We start from the raw sequence: 26,735 nt of genomic DNA, 5'->3' as shown, positions 1-26,735 counted from the left end.
TTCCTCCCTCTCCACTTAATGTTTGGTTGCCAAAAACTGACACGTGCTTCCTTTGTGAACTAGACTTGGAAAAATCACATTTTCCATCTGCTTCCCCTCACAGCCAAGCACACTACCGCAAGGCACTGTCAACATGAACCTGTGCACGGACGTGATAGATGCTGAACCCAAGACCGGCCAGAAGAACACACTGTGTATCGTCACGCCTGAACAGGAATACTACATCCGCGGGGACAACAAGGAAATTATCAATGGGTAGGTTGCGCGCGCACACACATGCATGCCATGCACATGGTATTTTCATTTTTAACAGTGCAGCAGTCTGAAGGTAACCCAATTATTTTGTTTTTACCAGGTGGAGCGAGCAGCTTGTTGTTTATCCGAGGACCAACAAGCAAAATCAAAAGAAGAAGCGTAAGGTAGAGCCAACAACGTCTCAGGTGAGTCCTTTGAGAGCCCAAGAAAGACTTAATATTAAACATAACACTTTGCTTTAAAGCAAAGAGGGTTTCCAGATCGCTAAGGAAGATTGTCTTTCTCTCAGGAGCCTGGTCCAGCCAAGGTAGCCGTGACTGGCTCAGGCATCCCAGAGGCAGAGAAGGTTCCAGACTCGAGCTCAATCATATGGCGGGAGGAGCTGCAGAGCAGAGAAGCAGAGGTGTCTCAGGCATGGTCCTCAACAGACATGACACCTCAGGGCTCACTGCCAACCCCTGCAGGTACGAGGGACTTGAGGCCTTCTAAGTATTGTTGGACAAGTTCCTGATATTTATTATTTATAATTAATAACCAGTAGGGACATTAACAACACTACATCTTGTATATTTTAAGAAATAAGTCCTATATTTATCCCTTACAGAAATCAGCAATGATGATCATTGTACAGTATGAATTCACTTTCTGTTCAATAAGCTGCTGGCTTTAGCAGGCTTGGTTCCTATAGTTACCATGATGTGTGTTATAATCATAATACTTTAAACTCTATGTTGTCATGCTTTACATTACAGTAAAAAAAAAAATAATAAAAATCTGCAACTCCTAAACATGGTGGGAAAGGAATGCAGGAAGGAAGAGATAGGAGCATGAACATCCCTGTTCTTGGCCGTTTTGCCACCCCGCCTAATCTGTATACATATGGTTGTTTGTTCATGCAGTGTCCGTCACGAAGAACAAATAGACAATTAAAAACACACAAACCTCTGTATACTCTAGTTATAAATCATATTAAGACTAGAAAGAACATAGAAAATAAGGCAAACCTTGACAGTTTTAAAACAGTTTTAAAAGAAATAAATTCAGACAAAAATAAATAAATAAAATCAATCTGTTGAAAAATTGAGCAGGACTACTTATGAATATGACCTGTCTGTCACAATGTGGGTAAGGAATGAGGCCGCTCTTCATCTGGTCTACTATACCATCGACTTGCATGAAAATAAAGATTTCTATTAATTTAAAGTCTGTCCCCACGTTCTTTCTCCTACAGAGGAAGCATCCGTGAGCCGTAGTTCAGACCTGGGTTCTGTAAACGGAGATGAGGTGGACCACAGTCCGTTTTCCTTTTCCCCCTGTATGTCTCAGCCTCCACAAGACCTGGTTTCGCCGACAGCAGGCTTGCTGGGGGGTGTTCCGCGGTGTCCTTCACCCGCACACAGTGAACCCTTCCCCTCAGGTAGCAGTCTGCTGTCTAACGGCTCACACATCAGCGGCTCCATAAGCTCTCTGGACTCAGACGCCAGTACAGACAGCCACGCGCCATTCCGAGGACGCAACAAGCCTGAGAAACGCCGAGAGAGACAGGACAGAGAAACCGTACTCAGCCCAGAGAGGAGGTGAGCCAGGGTAGCACAAACTTCCATCGCCATCTGCCGCTCTTACTTTAAGGCTTACTTTATAATTTTCCCTTAGATATATGAAAAAGATTGTTGATGTTTGTCATTCTGTCTATTTTATATGTATACTACAGGTGAAACACGGTGCCACTAACTGTTTCTGTTCAGTGATCCAATTCAATTTAACCAGTGTTTTTTAAAATTATTTTTTATATAGTTATTATTTTATTGAATAATTAAAATGTAAAGCTTTTAAAAGTTATGCTGCTGCAACACTGGGAGGGGAAAAATGGGAGGGAGCAAAATCTAAAAAAACATTTTTCATTATATTTGTTATTCAGCAAATAGCTATACAAGGTTTCCTAGTACTTGTTTAGGTTAGTACTATTAAGACAATAGTAGCCTCCTAATAATAATTTTAATACTTAAGTGGTGCTGCACAAATGAATCATAAAAAAACAAAATCGGAGTATCGATCTGTGTAATTATTTAATCACAAAAGACTGCAATTTTGCAGGTAATATGTGCGTAGCTGGAAATTTATGTGTAAACTCGTATATATGAGTTTGTTAGTTAAAGTAACAGTATTTGTTAATTTTATTTAGTTATTTTGAGTTGATAAATATTAACGAGAACTTAATAAAATTTTTACTCCAATTATTTGTTGTTAGCCTGGATGACCTTGAATACAAAAAGGGACATTTTATTGGTAAATATTCCAGAGTAATACACGACAAAATTATTTATTTTTCAGCTCTATATGGTATTTTAGTTTATGGGTTTGTTACAGTACATTGCAGAAAGACCAGATACGATCCGAATCAACTATGAGGCTAGGGCACGATCCTGCTGCTAGTCAAAATTCTGTCCTTTAAGCATCTCATTCTTTTGCATTTGTGATTTTCATTTAAATAAAATGATTGAAAGTACAGATATGCTGAGCTTTATACAGTTTGTGGTCACAGTTTGGATTGCAGTGCGAAATCTAGGACACTTTTACTTCTCTGGCACACAACTGCATACTATATAACATATAGCACTGTAGTGTAAGACTGTTTCTGTGTATTAAACCACATTGTTTAGTAAATTATATACTAGGTTCATAAAGTATGAAAGACGCACAAAAAACAAAATACACCACAGACTGTAAGCAAATACCTACAAAGTGCACTGATATGGGAGAACTGCGTAATAAAACGATCGTTAAATTTAGATCCACTGCAGATGTACCTTGTAAACTGATCTCTGGATAACCCACACAGTCTTTAATATAAACTCATAAAGGCTATTTGCATTAAGGCTAGTTTCATAGCTTTTTGAAATGGCTTGATTTAAAAGTGTATAATTTCCCCAATCTTAAGTTCTCTGTTTTGTTTTGTATTTGTTTTTCTTTGTGTAAACACATTTGCAATAAACTGCTCTGGTGCTTTGAATAGGGATCATGTTTCTGGGATTCTCCTCTCCCACAGCTCAGAGGTCAAAAGCCTTAAAGCAAAGCAATTTAAACAAAGATGCTGACGTGCATCTCTGTAGTTGAGAAGGCATCCTGTGTGTGTTTTTTTTTTTTTTTTTTTTGGTTTTGTTTTTTTCTCCCTCTTCTCATGAAAACTATCCACAGTGGCAAGCGAGCTCGAACACTCTGAACCTGTCCGATGGAGAGAGAGAGAGAGAGAGATATGGCTTTCATTTGGGTTTGGGCTAATTTGGGTTTATGGGAACTGTGCCACTTTATACCCAGTAGCCAGTGAAGCTGAAAGCAGTCATGTGACACAAATACCTCACTGACTGGCTCTTTTGCTTCCTTTTAAGGAGGACCTTCAGTGCTGTGCATTCCCCAAATAAGGACAAAATTCAAAATGAGCAATTTAATATTTCCACCCGCTGCTAGGAAAACTAAATTCCTCTCTTCAAAGCCAGGAGGCAAAATAATAATAATAATTATTATTATTATTATTATTTTTAGCTGTATGCGTTTTTAAAAAGATTTTGACGTAAAGAAATAATTTCAGTGGTTCGACCTATTTATAGTTCATTCATAGTAACTTTCTTTTATTTGGTGGTGTCATTTTATCATTTTCGCCTGTCAGATTGTTTCAGTACATTTAAAACAAATTGTGTCAGAAATAAAATATCACCAGCAACCTTCTGTTCATTGTCTGTGGTCAGTGGCCGTTCTAACGTGATCGAGAAGTTGGAGGCCTTGGAGCTGGAAAATGCAGAAAGGATGGAGGTCGAAGAGACGGCGCGGAGCGAGGCCAGACAGGGCCGCAGTGAAATGAGACGCTTCAACAGACAGGTACAGAGCTTGCTAGGGCCTGAGTCTTCGGGGGCAGGACACAGGCTGTTTTTTTTTTTTTTTTCTACTATCTGCATTCTGTTGATCTTCATACTGACTTGGCTTGGCATCCTATTATTTGTTTAAGAGTCTATTCACAGCTCTTCTTATTTGTATCTTGTAAAATGCAAGTAACATGTTAACGTTAAGTATATCTGTTGCACAAAACTTTACTTGTCACGTTGTCACTTTTGTACGTGCACTTTGTTGTTTCTTTTATTTGGGGGGGCATTTTTTTTCCAGTCGTGGCCAATCTTCCCCGTCACTAGGGGACTCCGCTACTACGACCATTTGGAGGGCCGAAGACCCACCGTTAGGGGCGGAGTAACACACTCGGAGGAAAGCGCTAGCCGCTCCTTCCGCGTACGCGAGCTCACAGGCGCCCCTGATTGGCTGTAGAATGTGGGAACACTAAGTACCTCTCATCCCCTTCCCTCTGAGAGAGCCCGGCCAATCAGCTCTCTCTGGGCCTCCGGCTGTGTAGGGTAACAGCATCACCCGGGGATCGAACCTGCGATCTCCGGATGATAGGGCGAGCACTTTACCACTGCGCCACTCGGAGGCTCTTTGTTGTTTCTTTTGTATAGAACTTCAGCTAGTCAGCTAATTAGGTGTCTTAGTTAGCTAGTTAGTTTTGTTAATTTATGCTGTTAATTTATGCTGTATGCAGCACCTTGGTCCTGGAAGAACGTTGTTTTGTTTTCAGTGTGGGGGGTCGATACTTTTTAAAGTAACTAATTTACATTACAAAATTACTGTCATTAAAAAGTAATCAGTTACATTACAGCATTACCTTCTGATAAAAGTAACTAGTTATAATACTTTTTCATTGCAGAAATGGAAACTTCTTTGTGATTCCTCATGCATGTTGTTTTTGTCAAGACCTTTATAATTATCACTCAGCGAAGTTTGGCCCATAATATGTTATGCACAGGGAATTACAGTGGGGGCGGGTTATCTGGGGGGCTCGTAGGACGTCCTTCTCTCGCACACGCACACTAATGAAATTATTGCAGTCTGGCTAAAGGCTTACATAAATTGTCTGAAAAACGGATTACATTTTTAAATGGCGGATCCAACGCCATTTAAAAAATTTTTTTATGACAATAAAAGCCAACTTGACTTGTATTATTATACATTTTTGCTGAGTCTCGATACGGTCCACTTCATACCATGTAAAATGCCTAGCTATTGCTTTTACTTCACAGTTCACTTGAAGTAAGCTGTTTACTCAGGAAAGATGGCTATTTTGATAAAGGAAGCAGCTGTCGGTGAAAATTAAGACTGTTTAGTCATTTCAGCTTCAAAGACCAAAGTCTGAATATTCTGTCTTTCTAAACAGTTTCATCCACCAGCCATAGTGTTTCAGTTATTATTGACAAGACGGCTGAAACTTTTTTTTTCGTCTTGTAGGAGCAGAATCTTGACCCAGCACAGGGTCAGGACTTCCACCACTCCACTCTTCCACCGCTGAGAAGAGCCAAGTCACTGGACCGCAGGACAACAGAATCAGTCATGACAGTAAGTACTCATATTCCCCCCCTCCTTTGTTAGCATGGGTTTTTTAAAGGGGGGCATCGATATGAGGGAAAATTGTCACCAAAGGGTGTGAAGTCAGTGGATTCAGAAAGATCGCTGGGACAAGGCTTTTGTTGTTCTCCAAAGTTTGAAGGTCAATGAGAATTCTGAGACAAGGCCTGTTTTCTACAAAACAACAAACTTTGGAATGTTTTAGTTACATGGAGTGAGTGCGTCAGTGTAGGGTGAATGACCGAGTTCGAGATATTTCAGCACTGTTGTTTTATCTGATTAGTGTTCAGGTGTTGATGAGCAGTGTTGACGTGCAGGATGTTCCAAAGGTCTCCATATGTAATATTTTGAATAACAAGATATGTGAATTTTCTATGCATGGTTATGTATTATCCTTTTTTTTTGGAAATAATCTAAGCCTACTCTTTTTTTGTTGGGGGGAGGAGGAGCTGCACAAAGATCATTTAAAGGAACACATCTGACTTGTTAGATGTGATAGCAGGAGGAATGCAGATTAAGTTACATTTTGCTAAACCAAGGTTAACTTCTTCTGTGTATTGAGACCCAGTACATTTTGTAAAATCAACTCATTTGATTAGAAATTGATTGCAACACTTTGTACTACTCTGTAAGTTCTGTAAGCTTTCACTTGTAAATGTCTTTAATATCGATCTAGACTAATCCTGATCGCCAACATGTTTCCTTGTGGCATCTTTTTTCTGTTATTGTGAGAACACAGATACCCTAATCCTCCCGTGTGTTCTGCTGGGTGTAGCATCCTCCCTTCTCATACTCAGGTCATCTCTATATCCTCCCTGCATTCAGCCACACATTCCAATCTCTTCTGTTCGGCTTCATGTCTCTTGTTTTTTTTCTTTCTTTCTTTTTTTCTTTCCTGTCTGACACTCTGTATGAATGTTTTTAGTCTTGAGGGTGTGTGGCCATGTGTTTTGTTTATTGTTGTACGAGTGGTAATTTAAGTGTTTGTGTACCTGTGTAGACTCTTTTACACTCTTTGCAACCTGCATTGCCAGCCACAGTGCACAAATGCCTGATTTGAGTTTTTACATGCACTGTCTGAGTATTTATTTCCACTTAAACTTTTATGGTACGGAAAACTAGACGCATGCGGCGTGTTTTTCCTGCATTGTTCGGCACCATGAGAAAAATCTTTGAAGCTGTTGGCAAATCTGTCACCTGAGTATTGCACACTTATTGGGCAAAAGCATAAGGGAACCAAGAACAAGAAAACATTGTGTCTCTTCTGGTTCTTTTTGTTGGAAAGTCTGAGTGCTTGTTGAATATCATGTTGTTTTTTATAATAATCAACATATAAACAGGTCATCTGGTGTGTATTCAACTTATTCTGCATGTAGTATTGTGTGTGATGTCACCGAGGAAAAAACACTGCACTGCCTGGATTGCTCCAGTAGACGTTTGATAACCATGATCCTTTCTTTTTTCTGCTTACAGCCAGACCTGCTGAATTTCAAGAAAGGCTGGATGGTGAAACTTGATGAGCAAGGGCAGGTAGGTGACATGTATTGTACATGGTCCAAGTCCAGAAGCCTGTGTTAGTCTTAGTTTCTACACCAAAAAAAAGAGGTTTAGTGTATTTTGCTTTGTTCTACTTAATTAAGCAAGTAGTTCCAAGTTAATTTGTGTTTTCCAGTTTGAAACTTGGTATTCAAGTGTTTAAGTCAGTGTACAGGGTGTCTGGAACTAATGTTTTTAGTTTTGTACGTATTATTTACAACCTACTCATAGAAATTACAGCTAAAGTATACCTTTACACTTCCACATTCATGCAGGTATGTAATCCGTCAAGCATGTTGGCAGCAGTGCAATGCATAAAATCATGAAGATGTGTGTAAATAACTGTTTAACGGTCACATCCAACATTAGACTGAAGAACAAGTCTGATCTCTGAGTCCAATTTTGGCATTTGGTACCAGATGGGCTCAATTAAGTATTCTATAAGCTGGTGATCTCCTGGGAATTGCGCACAGAACGGTCACTAAACTCAATATATAAAAAAATGCGAGTGAGCAGCACTTCTGAAGTGAGAACACAGATACCCTAAAACAGGGTACTAAAACATCTTGTTTGTAAGAGAGATCAGAGGAAATTAGTTGACGCTACCAGAAGGATATAGTAACACTCTTCGATCACTCTTTACTTTGTTGAGCAGAGAAGCATGTTGTATTAGAAGCCACAGGGCAAGTGAACGCTTTAAGGTGGATGAGAAGACTGCACTGGGTTCCACTCATATCAGCCATGGACAGCCAAACAGGACAGTTGAAGATAACAAAACTACACCTGCTCAAAGAGAATTGGGTCTGCTTTCCCAGCCTTCGATAAGATCCATGCCTCAAATTCTCGAATTTTAAAGTTTTGTGGATGTTGAGAGCATTTTCTGGTCACCACAGTTGCAAAGAATGCTTATTTGAATTAATATAGACTTGCTGTCACTCTCTTGTCAACAATGAGTTTCAGCCTGCAAACCCTCCGTGCAATGTTTTTTTTTTTTTTTTTTGTCCAAAGAATAATTCCATGTAAACTCCACGAATGTTTGAGAGTATAAATCCCAGTACTCTGAAATATGCAGACCAGCCCATCTGATATTCACCAGTCATGGTGAACATTAATTGAAGCATTTGAGTCTTGACCTTCAGCCACAGAATTTATTTTATGCACTGTGCTGCTGCCACATGTTTGGCTGATTTAAATAACCGCATGAATGTACAGGTGTTCCTAATAACCTGTACTTTGTGTGCATGTGCTATACATGCTTTTTTTTATTTTAATTTTTTGCCGTCTTACTGTAAAGCTTAGAAATTGGACTTAGGGACTTTTTTATATCTGTCACATCAGAAGCTTAAATGTGTGCAACATTTTTAGATTCTGTCAAACCTGTAAAACAAGCAGTGGCCATTAAACATGTGTGAGCATATCCTGGGTTAAGTTAGGCTAATTTGTTTTGCTGTAACAGGCGTACTTTAGATATAAAGGTCTTTGGAAAACTCATCTTCTGTCTATGGTGCCTTTATCAAAGTTGCCTCAGTTGCGTCACATCTCAAAGAGCTGGCTGGAGCTTGAAAAGGGCACATCTAGACTTTGATAGTTTTGCTTCAATGGGTAAAAGTTCAAAGGTTACCATCCCTCTGCTCTTTTAATGGGCTTTAAAAGCAGGCTAAATGTCTTCCTGAGCATTTATGAACCTAAACATCCAAGTGAGTTTTTTTTTCCCATTCATTTCCTGCATGCCAGTTTAATAAGCCCAGCACTCTTTTCTCTGCTTTTCAGTGGAAGAAGTATTGGTTTGTATTGACGGACCACAGCCTACGATATTATAAGGATTCAATTGCCGAGGAGGTAATTTCTTCCTGTCATGCAACTTTATTTTTACAAGAATGAACTAAACCTTTTTTTTTTTTTTTTTAGCTCCACTCCCTGGATTGCCTTTGTGTACATGTCACGGCTTTTAACTTGTGTCTCGGTTTCTGTTCATTTAATTAATTTTCTTTTAATCATCCTGTTAATAGGCATCAGATCTAGATGGAGAAATTGATCTCAGCACATGCTATAATGTTACAGAGTACCAAGCCCAACGCAATTATGGCTTCCAAATTCATGTAAGTAAATCTATTGTAAAATACTCACGTTATAATGAACACAATAATTGTAATAGTTTATAGGTAAGTACTTATGATATGTTGTAAAGTAGGGACATCAGCTAAGCATGGTTTATTTAATTGATTATTATTTGTTTGAAGTTTATTTAACTTTTTTTTTTAATCCTCCTTTATGAATACCTTTAGTGTTTTTTATTTTAAGGTAACCTGGCAAATTAATTAATTTCAAGTAAATATAATGGTATAAATTTAATCACTTTAACTAAATTAAATCTTGAAAATGGTTTTGGTCACAGAGTTTAAACAAATACCTTTCAAGTAATCAATCTGATATACTGCATGCTCCCTCTGATCGTGTCATGTTTCTTGTTTCAGACCCAAGAGGGACTGCACACCCTCTCTGCCATGACAGCCGGAATACGTCGCAATTGGATCCAGGCGGTCATGAAAAATGTTCGTCCTTCCACAGCACCCGATGTTGCAAGGTCAGGGTCTATTACAATAAATGATCAGAGTTCTTCCATTTGTTGTAGTTGTTGTTATTATTATTATTAGGCATTATTTTTGCCCTCTAGTTAGTACTGCAGTTTTACAGAGAAGCACAAAGAATGGTAGCAATGATAACATTGGAATTAAATTAGAATTAATCTTTATTTTGAAAGCCTGTACATTTAGTGATGTTTCCAAGGCCAGATTGAGAGTGAAAGAGAGAGAAAGCATAATAAAGGTTGTAGTTCTTCCAAGACATTACTAATGTTGATTAAGGCGTGGTACCTTTTTTTCTTTTTTCTTTTTTTTAAAGCAGTGCTTATGTAGTTGTTTATGTACTGTAAGTAGACAGAATTATTTAAGTATTAAGTATAATGTGTGACTTTGATTCTTTCTTGCCTTTGTTTTGTTAATGGAGCTGTAAAGGCAAATTAATTTCCATGTGTTGAAATCTGTGCATATTTGTCAGCTTGACAGATGAACATGGTTCCTTTGTCCCCTTGGAGAGTCTCACAAGACCCGACATCACTCAGGACTCCCCGTCTTCTGAGGCATCGTCTGTGGAGCGCGAGCCGAGGAAGAGCCGAGCACGAGAACGACGGCGCGAAGGACGATCCAAAACATTCGACTGGGCCGAGTTCAGACCCATCGCCCAAGCTCTGGCCCAGCAGCGGGCCCGTGAAACCGACGCCCTCCAGGCTCAGCTAGGCGATGGCGAACGCAGCAAGAGGAGGGAGGAAAGACGTAAGAGGTACGAGTGTGTGACGGGCAGCTTGTTCTTCGAGCCTTCTCCTGACTCTAGCAGGACGGACTCGGAGAGTGCGCAAACAAGCGTGGGCAGCGTCTGTCCGCCCTCGCCGGAGCGTCAGCAGAAAGTGGAGGACGAGATCGAGCAGCACTGGCAGCAGGTGGAGAAAACTCCAATCAGAGATGAGAGGAGAGTACCACTGTCCACGGCACTGAGGACCAGAGAGACAACGGAGCTCGAAAAACTACTAGAAAGCTACAAAAAGGGGGTATGTCTCCACGTTCCACAGGTCTTTGAAAAGCTGAAAAGGAATAGATCATGCTTAAGCTTGTTCTGGTGTGTTTTCTTATGTCCTTTATTATTAGTAATCTGACACTGTAATAACAAGAGTCTGTCAAACATTGTTTTTTTTTTTTTTTAAGATACTTGGGTGTAGCTTTGATGTCAGAACTTTTTCGTCTAAAAATACTTGGCAGTAATAGAAAATTTATCAAAACCAACAATCTCTAATCGAGATAATCTTGCCTGTGTCAATAATTTTTTTTTTTTATTATTTTCTTCTACTTACCCAAATGTGTTTAGTTCATGTACCGTGCCCTTAAAAACAATCTAGTGCATGTGCTATTGTCACATGACTTTATCCTGTCCAATCTGCGAGGAGAAGAGAACTTTCATTAGGGGGAAAAAATTCAGCTTTATAAATAGTAGAACATATTTACAGTACAGACCTTGTCAGTGAGTGTAAAAAAATTTTTTTTTAACTAAATAATTGTAGGTAAAATTGCTCAATTAATCATAATATTAATTTGAGGTCTTATTGTCCAACACTGTTTTAGAGACTATCAATGCATTATCTAGAACGCTTATCCTATGTAGGGTTACAGGGGAATTTAAAATCCCAGTCAACATACATTGCATGAATTTGGCCTGTTAGAGGAAACCACAGTCCACAGAGGAAATGGGCCAAGCATTGGGGAGAACATGCAACTCACCAGTTCAAAAGATGCACCTTTAATTTCTAAGCATAAACTATTCCTGACCTATGACATCAAGAAATTAAGTAAAACAATGGCCATCAGACTATAATACTTATTTAAAAAAAGATGACACTCTGTTTTATTTATTTTTTTGTGCTTTTACAGGTAGAAGATCTGAAAGCACAGTTAGTGACATGCCACCAGCAGCTGGCGGATTCGAACCAGCACAAGCACGAGCTAGAGAACCAACTCAAGGCTGCTCTGGATCGAGAACATCAGATCCGCGCTGGGTACATCTCACCGGTAAGGTCGCATTCCTCCCGCATGTGTGCTTTTTAGGATAGTCATAATGATTTATTCAGGCAAAGAGTAACTTTATTTCCATTAAACAGACTTTGCATGTCTTGGTTTGAGAACAAAATAAAAACCTCAACCCCCTTTAAAAGAATAATAAAATAAATCTGCTCCAAAGTTGCCAAAAAAGTGCCTTGCATGCTCAGAGCCTTTTGCATGTAAATGAACCAGTTCTCTCCCTTTGTCTTCTCCTCTCTTTTTAGGTGTTAATAATGGCTTTAATTTTTCATTCAGTGTAAGGTTGCATGCAACATAATCCATTTTCAGAAAGCTGCCCTATATATTATGGGTTTAATTTATTATTTAGATGTTTTTGTACTAAACAGTGCTAAAAAATTATATTTATTAATAGTTAATTTTTACCATTCATAATGACCGTTCTTTTAAACATTTATATATTTCCTACTTAGTTATGTCAAATTTCAGACATTGAAGAAAAATCTACATTTAAATTTTGCTCTATATTCTCATGACACTTTATTAGAATGCCCTTCCCAGTTCATGCAGTTATCCTGTCAGCCAATCATGTGGCAGCAAAGCAACGCATTAAAATGATGAAATTGCACATCTAAATCTTTAGATGATTTTCTCATCAAATATCAAGGGAAATTAATGTGACCATGGCGTGGTGGTTGGTGCCAGATGGACCAGTTGGAGTTTTTTAAAAAATGTTGCCTTTAACAAAAAAGAATGGCCAGGCAGATTGAATCCAGATATAGTTAATGATTGGAAAAAGACCAGGTGACGGTTCTTCAGTGTACAACTGCACAGATTCTATTGTAAACCTGATGCAATGTGGTCTTGTTGTATCGCCTCAAGATTTAACATGTGTGTTCTGAAATCTTTTTTTTTTAAACCATACCTCTGTTGTAAAGAGTGGTTATTTAAATTACCATAGCCCTGTTCGTCACTGGTTGCTTTGGAGAATGTGTGTGGGTAAAAATCCCAGAAATTTCTGAAATACTCAAACCAGACTGTCCTGCACCAGCACCCAATCTGAGCACTTGGAGTACTTTATACCAATTTCCAATTGAAATTTATTATTAGTATTAAGTGATTCATTTAACCGAATCTGTATGATTTAATGCATATTTTGCTGCTGCTGCATGATGGACCTGATTGGTCTTCCTTTACTTAAAGTAGCCAGTGAGTGCAGCAACGTTTATATAAAAGCATGTTACGTGCTTGTGGGGGGGTGGGGGAACACATTGCAGCTATGTTTTTTTCATAAATTTAAAACATTTCTCAAAATGATTTCTAGTTAAAATTTGCATTGTATGTCTGTCTGTGTTTGTGTTTGTCAGTTTTCAAAGCTTGAAGGCTGCTTCTTTTGTAAATTATAGTAAAGAAATTGGGTTTTGTTAGGAGATTTAAAAGTAACTATACCAGTTATGGTATAGTTACTATGGCTTCACTTTCATCTTGTAATTAAATCAGTAGAGAATTAAATAAATTAAATGGCGATTGTTTTATGTAATTTAAATGCAGCTTTTAATTTTTCCAAGAACATGTATGAAACTTTTGATTTGTAGCTACTGAATTGACAGGATGGTTAGAGATGGTATTTGATGGACTGTTTTGTATTTAATCTTGGCATATTTGAATTTGGACCCTTTTACTTTCTCACATCTGGATCTACAGGAAGTATGATCAGACATAGCTTGTTTAGCCGAGTGTTGTATAATTGGTCTATAAAATAAAATCCTTTACTGTATTTATGCTAATCGTCAGCAGGGAGTTCAAAACAACATGCTTGTAGTCATGGTGTGCAGTCTGTTTCAAATTAAAACACTAGCACTAATTTTGCAGTACTTACTCCATGAATTAGCTCTAACCATGTGTGCATGCCCTGTCGTGATTTACTAACCATAGCCATTAAACTTCTTTTTCCAGCACGCTAATTTGCATCATTAAATTAATTAAACTAGACATGTCCATTCTTACTTAAACCTTAATAACTGGGCATGGGTATTGTAATTTTTATGTTAATATACTTCAGAACTTCAGAGACATTATTGATGTGATCAAGAAATTAAATTATCCATAATCACCTCTGCTAAATTTTAACCAACTGTCTGGTCCCCTTTTCCAAGCTGGAGTCACCTTTGAGTCTTGAGACAAAGCCCCAGATGAAGAAGCCAGAACTGGTTAGTTCTCAAGCTCAGAGCTTAACAAAGAAGTACCAGGAAACCAAAGAGCTTCTCCAGCTGCAAGAACTGAAAAAACGCAACATGCAGGCACAGCTTGGCCTTTCACTTTCACACTTATGCACCAAGGAACCTTACCATTCTGACACCAAAAAATCATCCACCTTAGAGATCCTTTCTTCTAGTCTTGTTGCAAAATCTGTCACCTTTGTGCTTTTTGATAATGAGGGCAAAATCAGAGAGCTTGAGGAGTTGATAGATTGTAGTAAACCATTGTCAGTTAAGGAACTGACCAAACTGCTGCAGTGTTGCACTGATTCAGGAACGCCTGATTTCCCTCAGGACACCCTTGAACACGATAGACCAAGCGACATAACGAAATGTCAAAAACTTTTGGAAAGTCTAAAAAATCATCAGGAAGTGGAGAACGAGACAATGAGGAAAAGCTTGGCCAAGGCCGGGGACAGCATTCGGGATTACGAGGCTCGGCTTATCACAATGGAAGACATGTTAGGAAGGGTCCAGAAAACTCCATTTATAGCTCCTTGTCAACAGGATGACTCGGCACAAATGACAAACCGTGGTCTATCTCAAAGGGTTGAACTGCTAACGAGTGAGAATGATGCACTAAACCAACGTTATCAGGAAATTGTCAACCAGCTAAGAGAGGCAGACAAAGAAATAGACAGACTAAAAGCAGAGCTTCAAAGACTTCAAAGTGGGCAACAGTATCAGCAAAGCAGAGTAAATCAAGATGTGATTGAGCCAGGAGACAAGGAAGCTTTTAAGAATTTGCATGAACAGGAACTCCTTGACAAGCCTCAGAAGCTTGAAGAGGCCCTCATCAAATTGGAGCTACTTGGAAATAAGTTGAGAGATACAGAAAAGAAGCTGCAGCTCAAAGAGGCTACTCTGCAAGGTCTTGGATTTCAGCTGCCGGAAAACAAAAAGAATGATGAGTCGTCTGAATTGGAGAAAGAGCACCTCAGACATCATGTAGAGGTCATTGAGTCAAAGCTTTCTGAAAAGGAAAAGTTACTCCAATCTGTTGAGCAAATGTGCAGAGAGCTTCAAGCACAAAACATGGAACTCTGGATGAAAAAGCAAGAAGCTGAACAGACTTTTGAGGCCAAGGAGGACATCAGAATGATGAAAGGGAAAGGTGTGAAGGAGATGGAGTCAGATAATGAATGCAGGGTAGACAGTAAGTGCCAAGAGATGATGCAGAGTGATGAAGGTGTGATACAGGAAGTATTGGAAGGTTTTAAGAGGAGGTCTAATGTTCTTAACCAAGTACTAGCCCTGTTGGAGTCCAGTGAGAATGCATGTGATGGATCGGGCATTGCTTTTGAGGACGGTAATGTGGAAAGCAATGTGACAGGAAAGATGTTGGCATTGTTTGAGAATGAGATTTTGGGTAGAGTTTTAAGTGCCATTGAGAAGAGTCAATTAGGTAAAGGAGAAGGTGAGCAAGAATTTGTTGTTAAAAATACAGTAGAACAATTGCTAGTGGAAAATGAAATTCTATTATCTATGATGAGAAACACTGAGAGCCCAGCAAACACTGAACATAAAGAAATTCAGACTGATGATTTAGGAGGTAAGAAAATGAAAAATGTTATGAAACAGCTTGTTGAAACTATGAAAAGTAAAGTAACGCTGTTGAATCAGATTGCTTTAACCATTAACGAGCCAGCAAATGAACAGATCAAGTCTTTGGCTTTAAAGATGTCCAGCTGTGTACCACAAACACGGTGGTCTCGATTTATTCAAGATGCCATATTGGATGTAATTTGCACATATCTTTTAATACGGCAGATATTCCAGACAGAGAATGAAATACCCTTGGACACTAAAGTAAGTGCACCTGCTTGCGTTTGCTGTTCTGCGTTAAAGGAGCAAAATCTTGATCTTAAATTAAAACTTGACCAAGTGTCTGCTCAGTCGTCAGGCCTCCAGAATCCTTTTGCTGATGACTCAATGACAGTGACAAGCATCCATATAGAGGGTGAACCCATTGATTCTCTGGACAAGGCCATTCAGTTACAAGACATGGTAGCGAAACACAAGAAGGAGCTTCGAGAAGTTAGGGAGGCCTATGAGCGAGAAGTGGCTAACCTGAAAGAGCAAGTGTTAAAGAGTGAGGAAACCCTAAGACTGAGATCCGAGGAGAATGTGAAAGAGATCGACTCTTTGACAATCTGCATGGAGAATCTAAGGAGGAAGCATGAGATGGAGCACGATCTGTTGGTGGAGCGTTTTAACCAGGAATTGGCCGAGCTTAATGATGTGATGGGGTCTCTTGGAGCAGACCTTCCAGGTGATGTCCAACCAAATGCCGCTTTCCTCAAACAGCGCATCCAGAAGCTAGTGACTGAAGAGATGAAACGGCGAGATCGTGAGGACGACACAGTGTTGCTTCGTCTAAAATACGAGAAAGACCTGGAAAACCTAAAGGTCGTGGTGTTCCTTGTACTTTGTTTTTCCGTCCGTGATGGCTTGTGTACCCTTGTGGCAACTTCTGACTTGCCCCTTTTCTTCCCCCTTTTTCCTCACTTCATCTGACTCCTGTCATCCTTTTCTGCTTTACCTTTATAATTCATTGCCAGCCTTGCATGGTTGTTAACTTTAGGCATGCTTTTAGGTAGCTTTTGATGTTGGCTGTGTGTAGAGGAACGCATTTTGATAGCACATAGAAAGTTTAAATTAAGAAAATAGGAAAAACCACAGTTCCTCAAAAAAAAAAAAACAACAGACAAACAACAACACAAAAAAAAACGTGTGCCTCATTAGTACTTTTTAAATTAACATAAAACCTGCAGTGGAGGACAAAATATAAGTAACTTGTTGGCTTGATAAGATGAAAGATTAGATTAAATAGGAATGCTGTGCAACTTGCACAACATCCATGTCAGTCTGCATGCAGGTCACATGGCTTTTGTATGCTTGATTTAACATTTCCGTTGTTCTTTCTAATATCCTACACAACAGCCTGTCTTTTTAGCGACTGAAGTCGCGTAGTAGGCGATCTCGAAATGTTTGTCATTGATTTTATTAGTTGTGTGTATGTTAAAACTGAACTCCAGTTTGAAATATGCGTTTAGATGCATTTTTTGCCTGGCTCACGTACCGTTTGTCTGCCTGATGACTTGAACAAGATTTGAACACACAAGAATGACGCCTGGGGTAGCTAAAAATGATCGACTTGATTACTCTTTTTTGATTACTTGGCCTTTGGGTGCTTTTGTTTGTTTTGCAAATTAATGAAAACTTGACAAATTTTTGTGCTTTTTTTTTTTCCAAAACTTGTCTATTTGCCTTGTTTTTTTGTTTTTTGTTTTTCATGCCATTAGTGTGTAACACGTAAAGCATTTATTTTTGTAGTCCTAATTATAGAATATTAAATTCTGGTTGTGATCTCAGGTCAAATTAAATTCATTATATTAAACCTTCTTTTAGTATATTGCTCTCGACCCCAAAAGAGGAAATTGGATTTTTACTTTCAAGGGAACGGGTGAATAAACAAGTGCAGGTGTGGCTGTGATGTAGGGACAGGAAGCTGCTCTGTTCACAGTGGGAGCTGGCTGCCTTTAAGGCTGAGGTTCATGGGACAGGGCTCTATCCCTGGGACGTAGCCATATGAAAACAAATGCCCTGTATGCTCATCTGTTTGGGCCTGCAGAGAGTTGGACAGCTTCGATGACTGATTTCCAGCATTAGTGCCATTCAGTAGGCGTCGGAAGTGAGTTTGGCTCGACACGTTTAGAACGGCTTTCAGATCTCCTCGTGTGGAAACTTGCACTGTAACTGTAATAATAACAGTTTGCTCTGAAGCCATGCTTATGAAAACACATCTTCCTATAGATATCCTTTCATTGTTTGCAGATGGTTCATCATTGTTCTTTTTTTTTCCCCCAGATGGGCAGCAAAGCTATTTAAACACAGTGTGGTTTGCTGTTTACATTTTGTTTTAAGTCGTGGCCTGCTTTCCATTAAAGTTGAACTAAAAGAAAACAGCTCGTTAAAAATGCTTCTCAAATTATAATCACTCTATTAGACAAAGAGAAATGTGAGTCATTTTTCGAAAGCAACATTGGCAATAGGATGCAACTTGAACAAAAGGCAGTCTGGAATAATTACGCTAATGTAGTGAGAACTACTCGACCTATTCCAAGTCTCTTTCTGGCTTCTATGTGCTGTCTGTGTTTAATGTAGAGTATTAATTTCTAGCTTTTAATGGAAACTCTGTCTCTGCCATGTGTGTGTGCGTGCATAGTCCTTGTGAAAGGCAGCATTTAGCTGCAAAATCTGTTAAAAACGATGGACTAAATGGTGCCCCCTATCACCTGATTTTTTTGCCTGCTATACAGGCTACATGTGAAAGAGGCTTTGCTGCCATGGAGGAGTCGCATCAGAAGGTAATAGACGAGCTGCAGAGGAAACACCAGCGGGAACTGGAGAACCTGCAGGAGGAGAAGGAGAGACTGTTGGCTGAGGAGACCGCAGCCACCATTGCTGGTGAGTCGTCATAAATTGTTCACAGGAGTGAGTTTAGACAACTTACAAATTGGTGTGGCTTTGTATGGATGCGTCTGTCAATCTGTTTTGTTTGTTTTTTTAAGCTATTGAAGCTATGAAAAACGCGCATCGGTCCGAGCTGGAAAAAGAACTGGACAAAGCACGTAAATCCCATAGTAACACCGAAAACGCAGACATTGAGGAAATTCGCAGACAACATGAGTAAGTAGTTTACTAAAATGTCATTCAAGTTGTGAGAGGTCATATGGTTGTCTGTTCAGATTCTCATTCTCAACCTTATCCTGATCTCTATCAAAATTGAACAGGGATTATCTCTTCTAATGAGACCGTATTAACAGTGATGTACTACTTCCTTTTGTGTACCAAAGGAATTGAGTAAAGTGTTTAAGATGATTGCCCAAAAGCCTTAATTGTGTGACTCAACCTGGCTGCCAAATGAATAATAGAGTTTTAGGGTTAACAGGGCGGTGAACTAGCTAACACCGTCTATTCTTTCACTTGCCTTTTTATTCAGTCATGATCAGTCACGATTTGTTTACTGGCCTTTTATTGGCATGATCTGTGTTTTAGATTAAAACAGGATAAAGGGATGAATAGAAAAGCAGTGATAGACATGAGGTGTGTGTGTGTTCGGTAGGGAGGAGCTGCTGTCATTTCAGAGGGAAATCGAAGTGCTGTCGGAGCAGTACTCGCAGAAATGTCTGGAGAATGCTCACCTGGCCCAGGCGCTGGAGGCTGAGAGACAGGCCCTACGTCAGTGCCAGAGAGAGAACCAGGAGCTTAATGCACACAACCAGGTAAGCAGGAACACACACATAATGAGGTTTAATGTAAGACAACAAAATCATAACTTTACTCTTTCTGTCTCTCTCTCTTTTTTCCTTAAATGTTTAATCCTTAGAGTTTGTACATTGACCCTTTTGTGTTGTTTGGTTTAAAAAGGAACTGAACAATCGTCTGGCTGCTGAGATAACAAAAATGAGATCAATGACCAGTGAGGAAGGGGAATCTGGAACGGTCATTCAGGGAAAGGAGCTATATGAACTAGAGGTGCGTGTTCATTCCCCAATCAATGCTAGCACAAACACAATATCGTGTATCCAGGCTGTTATATACCTCGTTTGCTTTTTCTAACTCTGGATCTTAAATTATTTATTTCGTATTTACATGCATGGTATAAAAATAATAAACGAATTATCTGTCTGTTCCTGAGTTGCAGTCGGCATGTCCGAGCATGTGTAATGAGCATGTTCAGTGCAAGGGAAGACTTTTTTAAATATACTGCTATACCTAATTACTGTAAAATTGATTGATTATTTGAAGTTATATGTTTAAATGAACCCAAACACTATTTTATTTCCACTAGCTGGGTGTGAACTTTACGTTAAATACCTTGTGGGCTTTCTAACGCATATAAGCTTTACTTTTAAGGCACTGATTTGACGTAAGGTGAAATAGAATGCTACTCAAGATAAATAGCTACTGTATCTTTCTGCTTGTAGGTCATGCTGAGGGTGAAGGAATCAGAAGTACAGTATCTGAAGCAGGAGATCAACTCATTAAAAGATGAACTACAAGCTGCCCAAAGAGTATGTATTTAAATATCAGCTTAAAACATTTAATTAAATGCACAGACTTGAAAACACTGAAATGCTGAACTGATCTGATTTCTGTGCACTAGGATAAAAAGTATGCAACAGATAAATACAAGGACATCTACACTGAGCTGAGCATTGTGAAGGCCAAGGCCGAGCGAGACCTGGGACGGCTAAGGGAGCAGTTACAGTTGGCCCATGAAGCACTGGGAGAGCCCACGCCGGAGGAGGTTCAGCGGGGTGGATATGGTAAGTCCTTCTAAGTGTACTCTATGGCCTGAATAATGATTCTCTCAGTCAGTAGATCCATAATACAGCACTCCAGAAATTAGGAATATCTATCAATTGATTGTTTGATCAATTCATCTAAATCAGTTAGAGAATCTTTTTTTTCCCTCTTTTTTTAGATATCATGAAATCAAAGAGCAACCCAGACATTCTGAAGATGGCTGCCGCAGCTGCAAAACGCTCCGAGCGTACGATGAGATCAAAGGTACGGATCCTGAAACAGAAATATTTCTTGGGTAGAAATCTCTCTTCCTTTATTTTAGTATTCCCAAGTTTAACTCCATGACCAGTGGAGAGAGATGCTTCCAAAACCGATTATGAGTAATACACTTCAAAATCCGCTGTGTTCTATAGTAGCACTATATGGCCAAAAGTATGTGGACACGACCTCCTTCGCTACCACAAAGATGTTAGAAGACAATTTTATGTAACGTGTTTGTATCCTGAAGCATTGATATTTTTCTTCACTGGAGACTCAAATATGTTCCCACATGACCATGACCCTGTGCACAAAATGAGTTCTATTAAGACATGCCTTGCCATGGCAACATCCAAAATTAACTGGACTGCCTTGCCGACTGACCTCCAGCCTCAATGCTCATCACCAGTTAACACACAACCTCACAATCCCGCTCCGAAATCTAGTAAAAGCCTTTACAGAAACTGGATATTGTTATTACAAGGGTGGTATCAAAAAGTTTTGAGACTAGTTTTGTAACATGCCAACAGATGGCAGCACAAGACGCACAGTAACAGGGACAAGACACTGATGGTGCCATTCTGATTGTGCTTTACCTCGTCTGCTATCTTATCATGGAAATGAATATGACATTCTGCATTCCACAAAATTGCTGCCATTGTTGGTGTGTCATACGGAATGGTCCGGGCAATCCTCACATGTGATTTAAACATGCGTCATGTTGCTGCCAAGGTCGTTTTCAGGCTGCTGACCCCAGAAGGAGCTTTACGTCAAAGTCTGCCAAGAACTCCGTCAGTGTGTTGTTGATGTCCCGTCCTTCATTACCGGCGACGAAACTTGGTGTGTGGGCACGACCCTGAGACGAAGCAACAGTCTTCAGAGTGGAGGAGCCCATCATCTCCACAACCAAAAAAGGCTCCAAAAAAACCTCGACCAAGTGCATGCTCTTTGTCTTTTTAGACATTTTTGGCATTGTGCATCAATAATTCATCCCCAACTGTCAGTAGTGAATTCTACCACCAGGTTTTAAGGCATCTGAGGGAGGGCATATGGTGAAAAAACTGAGCTTGTAAAGAGAGCTAATCTCAACTTTTTGATACCGCTTTGTATAACAGCAAAGGAGCACTAAATGTGGAATGTGAACAAAAACAAAAAAAAGGGAAAATATACTTTGACCATATAGGGTTCTTTTAGAGGAAGTTACTGAGCAATACAGTTCAAATCCTGTCATGCTTGGCGGCATTAAAAAAAACAAAAAAACATTCTAAGCAGGCCGAGTTGATCTCTACTTTGGATCAAGATGGAAAACTTGAGTCAGCGTCAGTATTAGAGCAAATCTTTTAGCAGGAACGGTTCATTCACTTTATGGACATGGTCATGAGATGTCAGTTCATAGCAGGACACCGTGCATGCACGCATTCATGTTCTCGTACTTGGCTGGACTGGCAATGCTAAAATCTTTCCTAGATATCTGCATTATGTGGAAACGCTTAAGAATAGACTAAACCTAATTGTGCCGTCTAAATTGACGAAGTAAAGCATGCTCTTCTTTGAAAATTTTAAACCTTTTTATTGTTTAATTAGTGGGTTTTTTTATAGCACAGTTTCATACACCTTGTAATATTCCATTTCTGTGTTGCTTCCTACAGGAGAAAGCCTGGTAAGTAATGGTGAGAAGTGTGATTTTGAACTTTCCCTCCTCTAACACAGTGGTGTGCCTGAACTATTTTTTTTTTTTTTTTTTTCTCTCTCCCTCCCCTGACCCTGTTTGTGAAATGTGCCTTGGTGTGGAATAGTTAGAAGTCTTAAAGCTAAGCATCTATTTACTTCTAATGTGGGGTTAATGGATACACAAACAGAAACAGAAGACATGCAGTTGATGGACTGATGTGCTGTAAGACGTGGATTAATAAACTGATAGAAGACTTTGACTCTTTTATTTAGTTTTTCCACCTGAGGTAAAAATATAATGTAAAGATACAAAATACAGACTAATGTCTCTATAACATCTGATCCCTTGTTCATTAAAAAAATATTTGTTTAATCCTGGCAGTTGTGTAATGTTTGGTAATTGGAGATGTTTGACTTTTGGTTTTGCAGATAGGTAGTACTACCATAATAAAATTAAACATGCACCAAACAAAAACAAAGAAACATTATACTAATCTTGGGTAGGGCCCTTCCTAGCCTTCAAAACAGTTTAAGTTCTTTTTGGCATGGACCCCGCCATGTATTGTAAACATTGCTATGAGATTCTGGTCCATATTTATATGACTGCATCATGCAAATCCTGCAGATTTTTCAGGTTTTCTTTTATGATGAAAGAAAACTTTTCATCTCGTCCAAAAGGTGGTGTTCTGTAGTTACTATAGCCTTTCTTTCAGCTCAAACCAAATTAACCAGTCTCTGTTGATCTTTCTCAACAACAGTGACTTTCTTTCCACAGAACAAACTGAAGCTAATTGAATGTTCCCCTCTTTACTGCACTTTTCTGTTTGAACTGTAGATAACTTTTATGCATGCAAATTCCAGAAGATCGGCAGTTTCTGAAATGTTCGAACCAGCCTGTCTGGCACCAATAAGCATGCCATGGTCAAAATCACCACGATCACATTTTTCCCCTTACTCTGATGATTTGTGTGAGCATTATTTGAAGCTGCTGGCCTGGTTAGCTGCATGCTTTCATTTATTGCACAGCTGCCACATGATTGGCTGATGAGATAGTTGCATGAGTGAATAGGTGTACCTAATAAAGTGCTTTGTAAACGTATTAGCGTGTAGTATGGTCAACTAATCCTGGTGTAATGCATGTTCATTTGCAAAAAAAAAATGCTCTCATGGCATTTATTTGTAGATGCCTACATTTGGAGACAACTTTTTGAGCCAAGTAAGAACTTAACCATAATGGGGAAGACTGTTGATGAATCTGGAGTGGGGGGCGGGGGGCACTATACAATTATTTTCTCGCTCACTCATTCTCTATATGATGTTAGGAATGGCAGGGAGTTTAAAGCCTATGGCGGGAAACATGGAGGACTAAGTGAGGTACACCCTGGATGGGTTGCCAATTCATCACAAGACACAAGCAAGCACGCACACTCGCACTCTACAGGCAATTTGGAAACACCAAGTAGCCTAATCTAAATGTCTTTGAACTGTGGGAGGAAACCCACCAAGTAAAAGGAGACCATGCAAACTCCACACACGCACAGACCCGAGGTGGAAATTGAACCCTAAATTAGTTAAAATAAAATAACCAATGTCTTCTGACTAATTAGGTTTAGGGATTTAACAGAGCTGTGGTATAGGAGTTTATATGTCAGGAAGCAGCTTTTAACTGGAAAGTTAAGAGTTCACCAATCACAGAAGCATGCCACTAAGTGTTCAGCATGTCACGGAGATCACTGTGTTCAAAAAGCAGCATTATATATATATATATATATATATATATATATATTTTTTTTTTTTTTTTTTTTTTTTTTTTTTTTAATGACCTTTCTTGTCCTTTCTGTGTTTTCTTCTCAGAGTCTTAAGGAAGGCTTGACCGCTGAGCAAAGACTCCACTTGTTTGACAACAAGGACACGAAGGAGTTCTGAAACTTGATGCCTCAGTCTGGCTTTGCTGCATGTTATAGAGGTCCACCATATTTTATCCCAGTAATTAATCACTTAGAAACACACTGGTCACGGCACACAGCATATTATAAACATGGTATGAAGTTTGAATTTTATGTTTCTAGTCTGCATTTTGTGCACTTCAGTTACTGTGACTTTTTTGTTTGTATGTTTTATTGTCTTAATGTAAATAGTTGTTTTTAATGAAGCATCTATCATTCATACATTAAACATGACTGTGTCGGCTACTGTTTTAACTCTAGTATGTGTGAATAGCCAAAGGATTGATAAATATGAATTGACTTAAATTACACTTACTTAATAAAGAGTAGAAACAATCATACCTGCAGACGTGCTTATTATGCTAGATGTGATGCACATTCCCTCCAGCTTCCTGTTGATTCTGGTGAAATCAGATGGCTGGCAAAGTGAAACACACATACACACACACACAAAAAAAAAAAACCCACTACTTGATACCTGGAAGTGTTGGTTTGTACATGGAGATTACTGAATGTTGACCAGTTAAAGGCATGACGTTTGTATCTGGAGGGGCTTTTTTCCTAGTGTAAAGTATATAAACAAATTTATATAGGGGGTTTCTTTATGTAACATGATGGTCAATCCACTGATTGGGAGTTGTTGTTTTTTTCCCCTTTTTCCTGTCTTGCCCTTCAAGCTGATAATGTCTGTAGTGATGTTCAGTCACAGTCTCTTGTATTTATTTAAATGTCATGTTTGTTAGTTTTTTTGACTCACATTTCCATTCCTCTATACGTTGCTATTGTAAATATACCACAAATGTACACCGACTGACAGCAGGTTTATTAGCAATAAATATTTTTGCACCCTGTATTTTGCCTGTGTCGTATTTTAATACACTACACATGATCCAGTGTCCTCAACTTACAGACCTTATCGACACCTTTCAAGAAAACAAAGATCTAGAGACACATCTCTTGGTTTTGATCAGACAGTAGTCACTGTCGTCCTGCACTTGATACGGCTCTTTGCTGGTTTTGACTTCATAGAGGAGGTTTGATCTATCCCTCACAATTGTGTAAAGCCTTAATAGGTTTGCATGGTTACAAGAACCAGTGGTCACTAATGTATGTCCCACCTGCAAATTAATTTATTTTTTTTAAACTTTCATTGCTACAATTACGAGTAATAAAGGTAGGTCATATTTGTTCCAGGAATTTTCCGGCTTCTTTTTCTATTTCCCAAGCACCCATCTAGCACTGCTTTATTTTGTCTGTGTTCTTAAAAAAAAATGTTGTAATTTGTAAATTCAAAATCATTTCTTATGCCACAATTAGTTTTGAACAATTAATTGCATAAAAATTTTAATTTAATGCAATTATTTAATCTTAAAAGGCTGCAATTTATTACAGGTTATATATACAGTCTGGAATTTATTTAGAAATTGTCAATAATTTTTATTACTGTCAATAAGTATTTTTTTTAAGCTTTAGGATTGGTAATTAAATATTTTTAAACATCCTCTTAAAAATTTCAATGAAATTTTGTGCCTTTATTTGCTTTTAATCTGGATAATTAGGTTTGAATAAAAATGGTACATGTAATACAGTAGTTGTGCATCACAGTTTAATAAGTAATAGGTGTCAAAAAAAAAAAAAACATTCCAATGATTAGCCAGGATTCGATTATTTACATAGTTATATATACAGTATGATGGTGCTTTAAGGTCATGGTTAAAAATGGATGATATTTTTTTACATTTAGGCATTTGGCAGACGCTCTTATCCAGATTAATTTTTTAATTTATATTTATTGAGTAATATAAATTGATTTTTATTAATATTACTTATTGATTTTTTTTCCCTTCTTTATTTTTATTTCATTGTTGTTACTTTTTATTTTATTCGCAAAATCTTAAACGTTTTCCTTGAAACATTACAATTTATGCCTGAAAACTATTTTGCCTTTTGGTTAGCATTGTGGCCACTTCTGGATATTGGGTTCGAGTCTTGCCTTCAGGTCTGTGTGCATGGAGTTTTCATGTTCTTCCCATGCTTAATTGGTTTCCTCCAGGTACTTCAGTTTTCTCTCACAGTCAAAAGACATGCAGATTATTCTAATTGCCATTTTTAAATTTCCTGTAGTGTGTAAATGTGTGTTGATGGATTGGCACCGTGTCCAGGATGTACCTTGCCTTGTGCCTAGGCTCCAGGCTTTTACACAATGAGTGGTACAGAGAATGAATATTTTAACTATTTTCTCATAAGACTTGTGTTTTTATTTTTAAATGAAAACACATTTTGCCAAAAATTTTAATTGGCATACGAACACCGGCTAAGTTGCATGTATTTCTGGGAGCCATTCAAAAATTGTTTGCATCAGTGGAAAGCCAATTGATTTACATATTTTGTTTGTGGATTTTTCTGCATTTTGTGCAAGATTTAGTATAGCACAATTTAGCATAACACCG

General features: G+C 38.6%; 1 protein-coding gene across 4 annotated transcripts in view; it reads left to right on the top strand.

The window, feature by feature from the left end:
• Positions 1-25,138, top strand: part of mprip (myosin phosphatase Rho interacting protein) — a 42,954-nt gene extending 17,816 nt beyond the window's left edge. The window contains exons 4-25 of one of the 4 annotated variants that reach the window (XM_053510938.1): positions 104-255; positions 356-440; positions 545-719; positions 1,487-1,832; positions 3,999-4,128; positions 5,581-5,688; positions 7,171-7,227; positions 9,004-9,072; positions 9,243-9,332; positions 9,708-9,817; positions 10,291-10,837; positions 11,712-11,849; positions 13,994-16,504; positions 18,418-18,565; positions 18,670-18,787; positions 19,224-19,383; positions 19,529-19,636; positions 20,089-20,175; positions 20,268-20,430; positions 20,589-20,674; positions 22,318-22,338; positions 24,194-25,138. In XM_053510938.1, coding sequence (XP_053366913.1) covers positions 104-255; positions 356-440; positions 545-719; positions 1,487-1,832; positions 3,999-4,128; positions 5,581-5,688; positions 7,171-7,227; positions 9,004-9,072; positions 9,243-9,332; positions 9,708-9,817; positions 10,291-10,837; positions 11,712-11,849; positions 13,994-16,504; positions 18,418-18,565; positions 18,670-18,787; positions 19,224-19,383; positions 19,529-19,636; positions 20,089-20,175; positions 20,268-20,430; positions 20,589-20,674; positions 22,318-22,332 — 5,403 coding nt within the window. In that variant the 3' untranslated portion in view covers positions 22,333-22,338; positions 24,194-25,138. The remainder of the gene's footprint in view (positions 1-103; positions 256-355; positions 441-544; positions 720-1,486; positions 1,833-3,998; positions 4,129-5,580; positions 5,689-7,170; positions 7,228-9,003; positions 9,073-9,242; positions 9,333-9,707; positions 9,818-10,290; positions 10,838-11,711; positions 11,850-13,993; positions 16,505-18,417; positions 18,566-18,669; positions 18,788-19,223; positions 19,384-19,528; positions 19,637-20,088; positions 20,176-20,267; positions 20,431-20,588; positions 20,675-22,317; positions 22,339-24,193) is intronic. The other 3 variants (XM_053510937.1, XM_053510936.1, XM_053510939.1) reach the window with 3 other exon arrangements.
• Positions 25,139-26,735: the final 1,597 nt, after the last annotated feature.

Source organism: Clarias gariepinus, chromosome 14 (genome assembly GCF_024256425.1).
Source record: "Clarias gariepinus isolate MV-2021 ecotype Netherlands chromosome 14, CGAR_prim_01v2, whole genome shotgun sequence".
Lineage (NCBI taxonomy): Eukaryota > Metazoa > Chordata > Actinopteri > Siluriformes > Clariidae > Clarias > Clarias gariepinus.
This window is presented reverse-complemented; position numbering and strand designations above follow the sequence as displayed.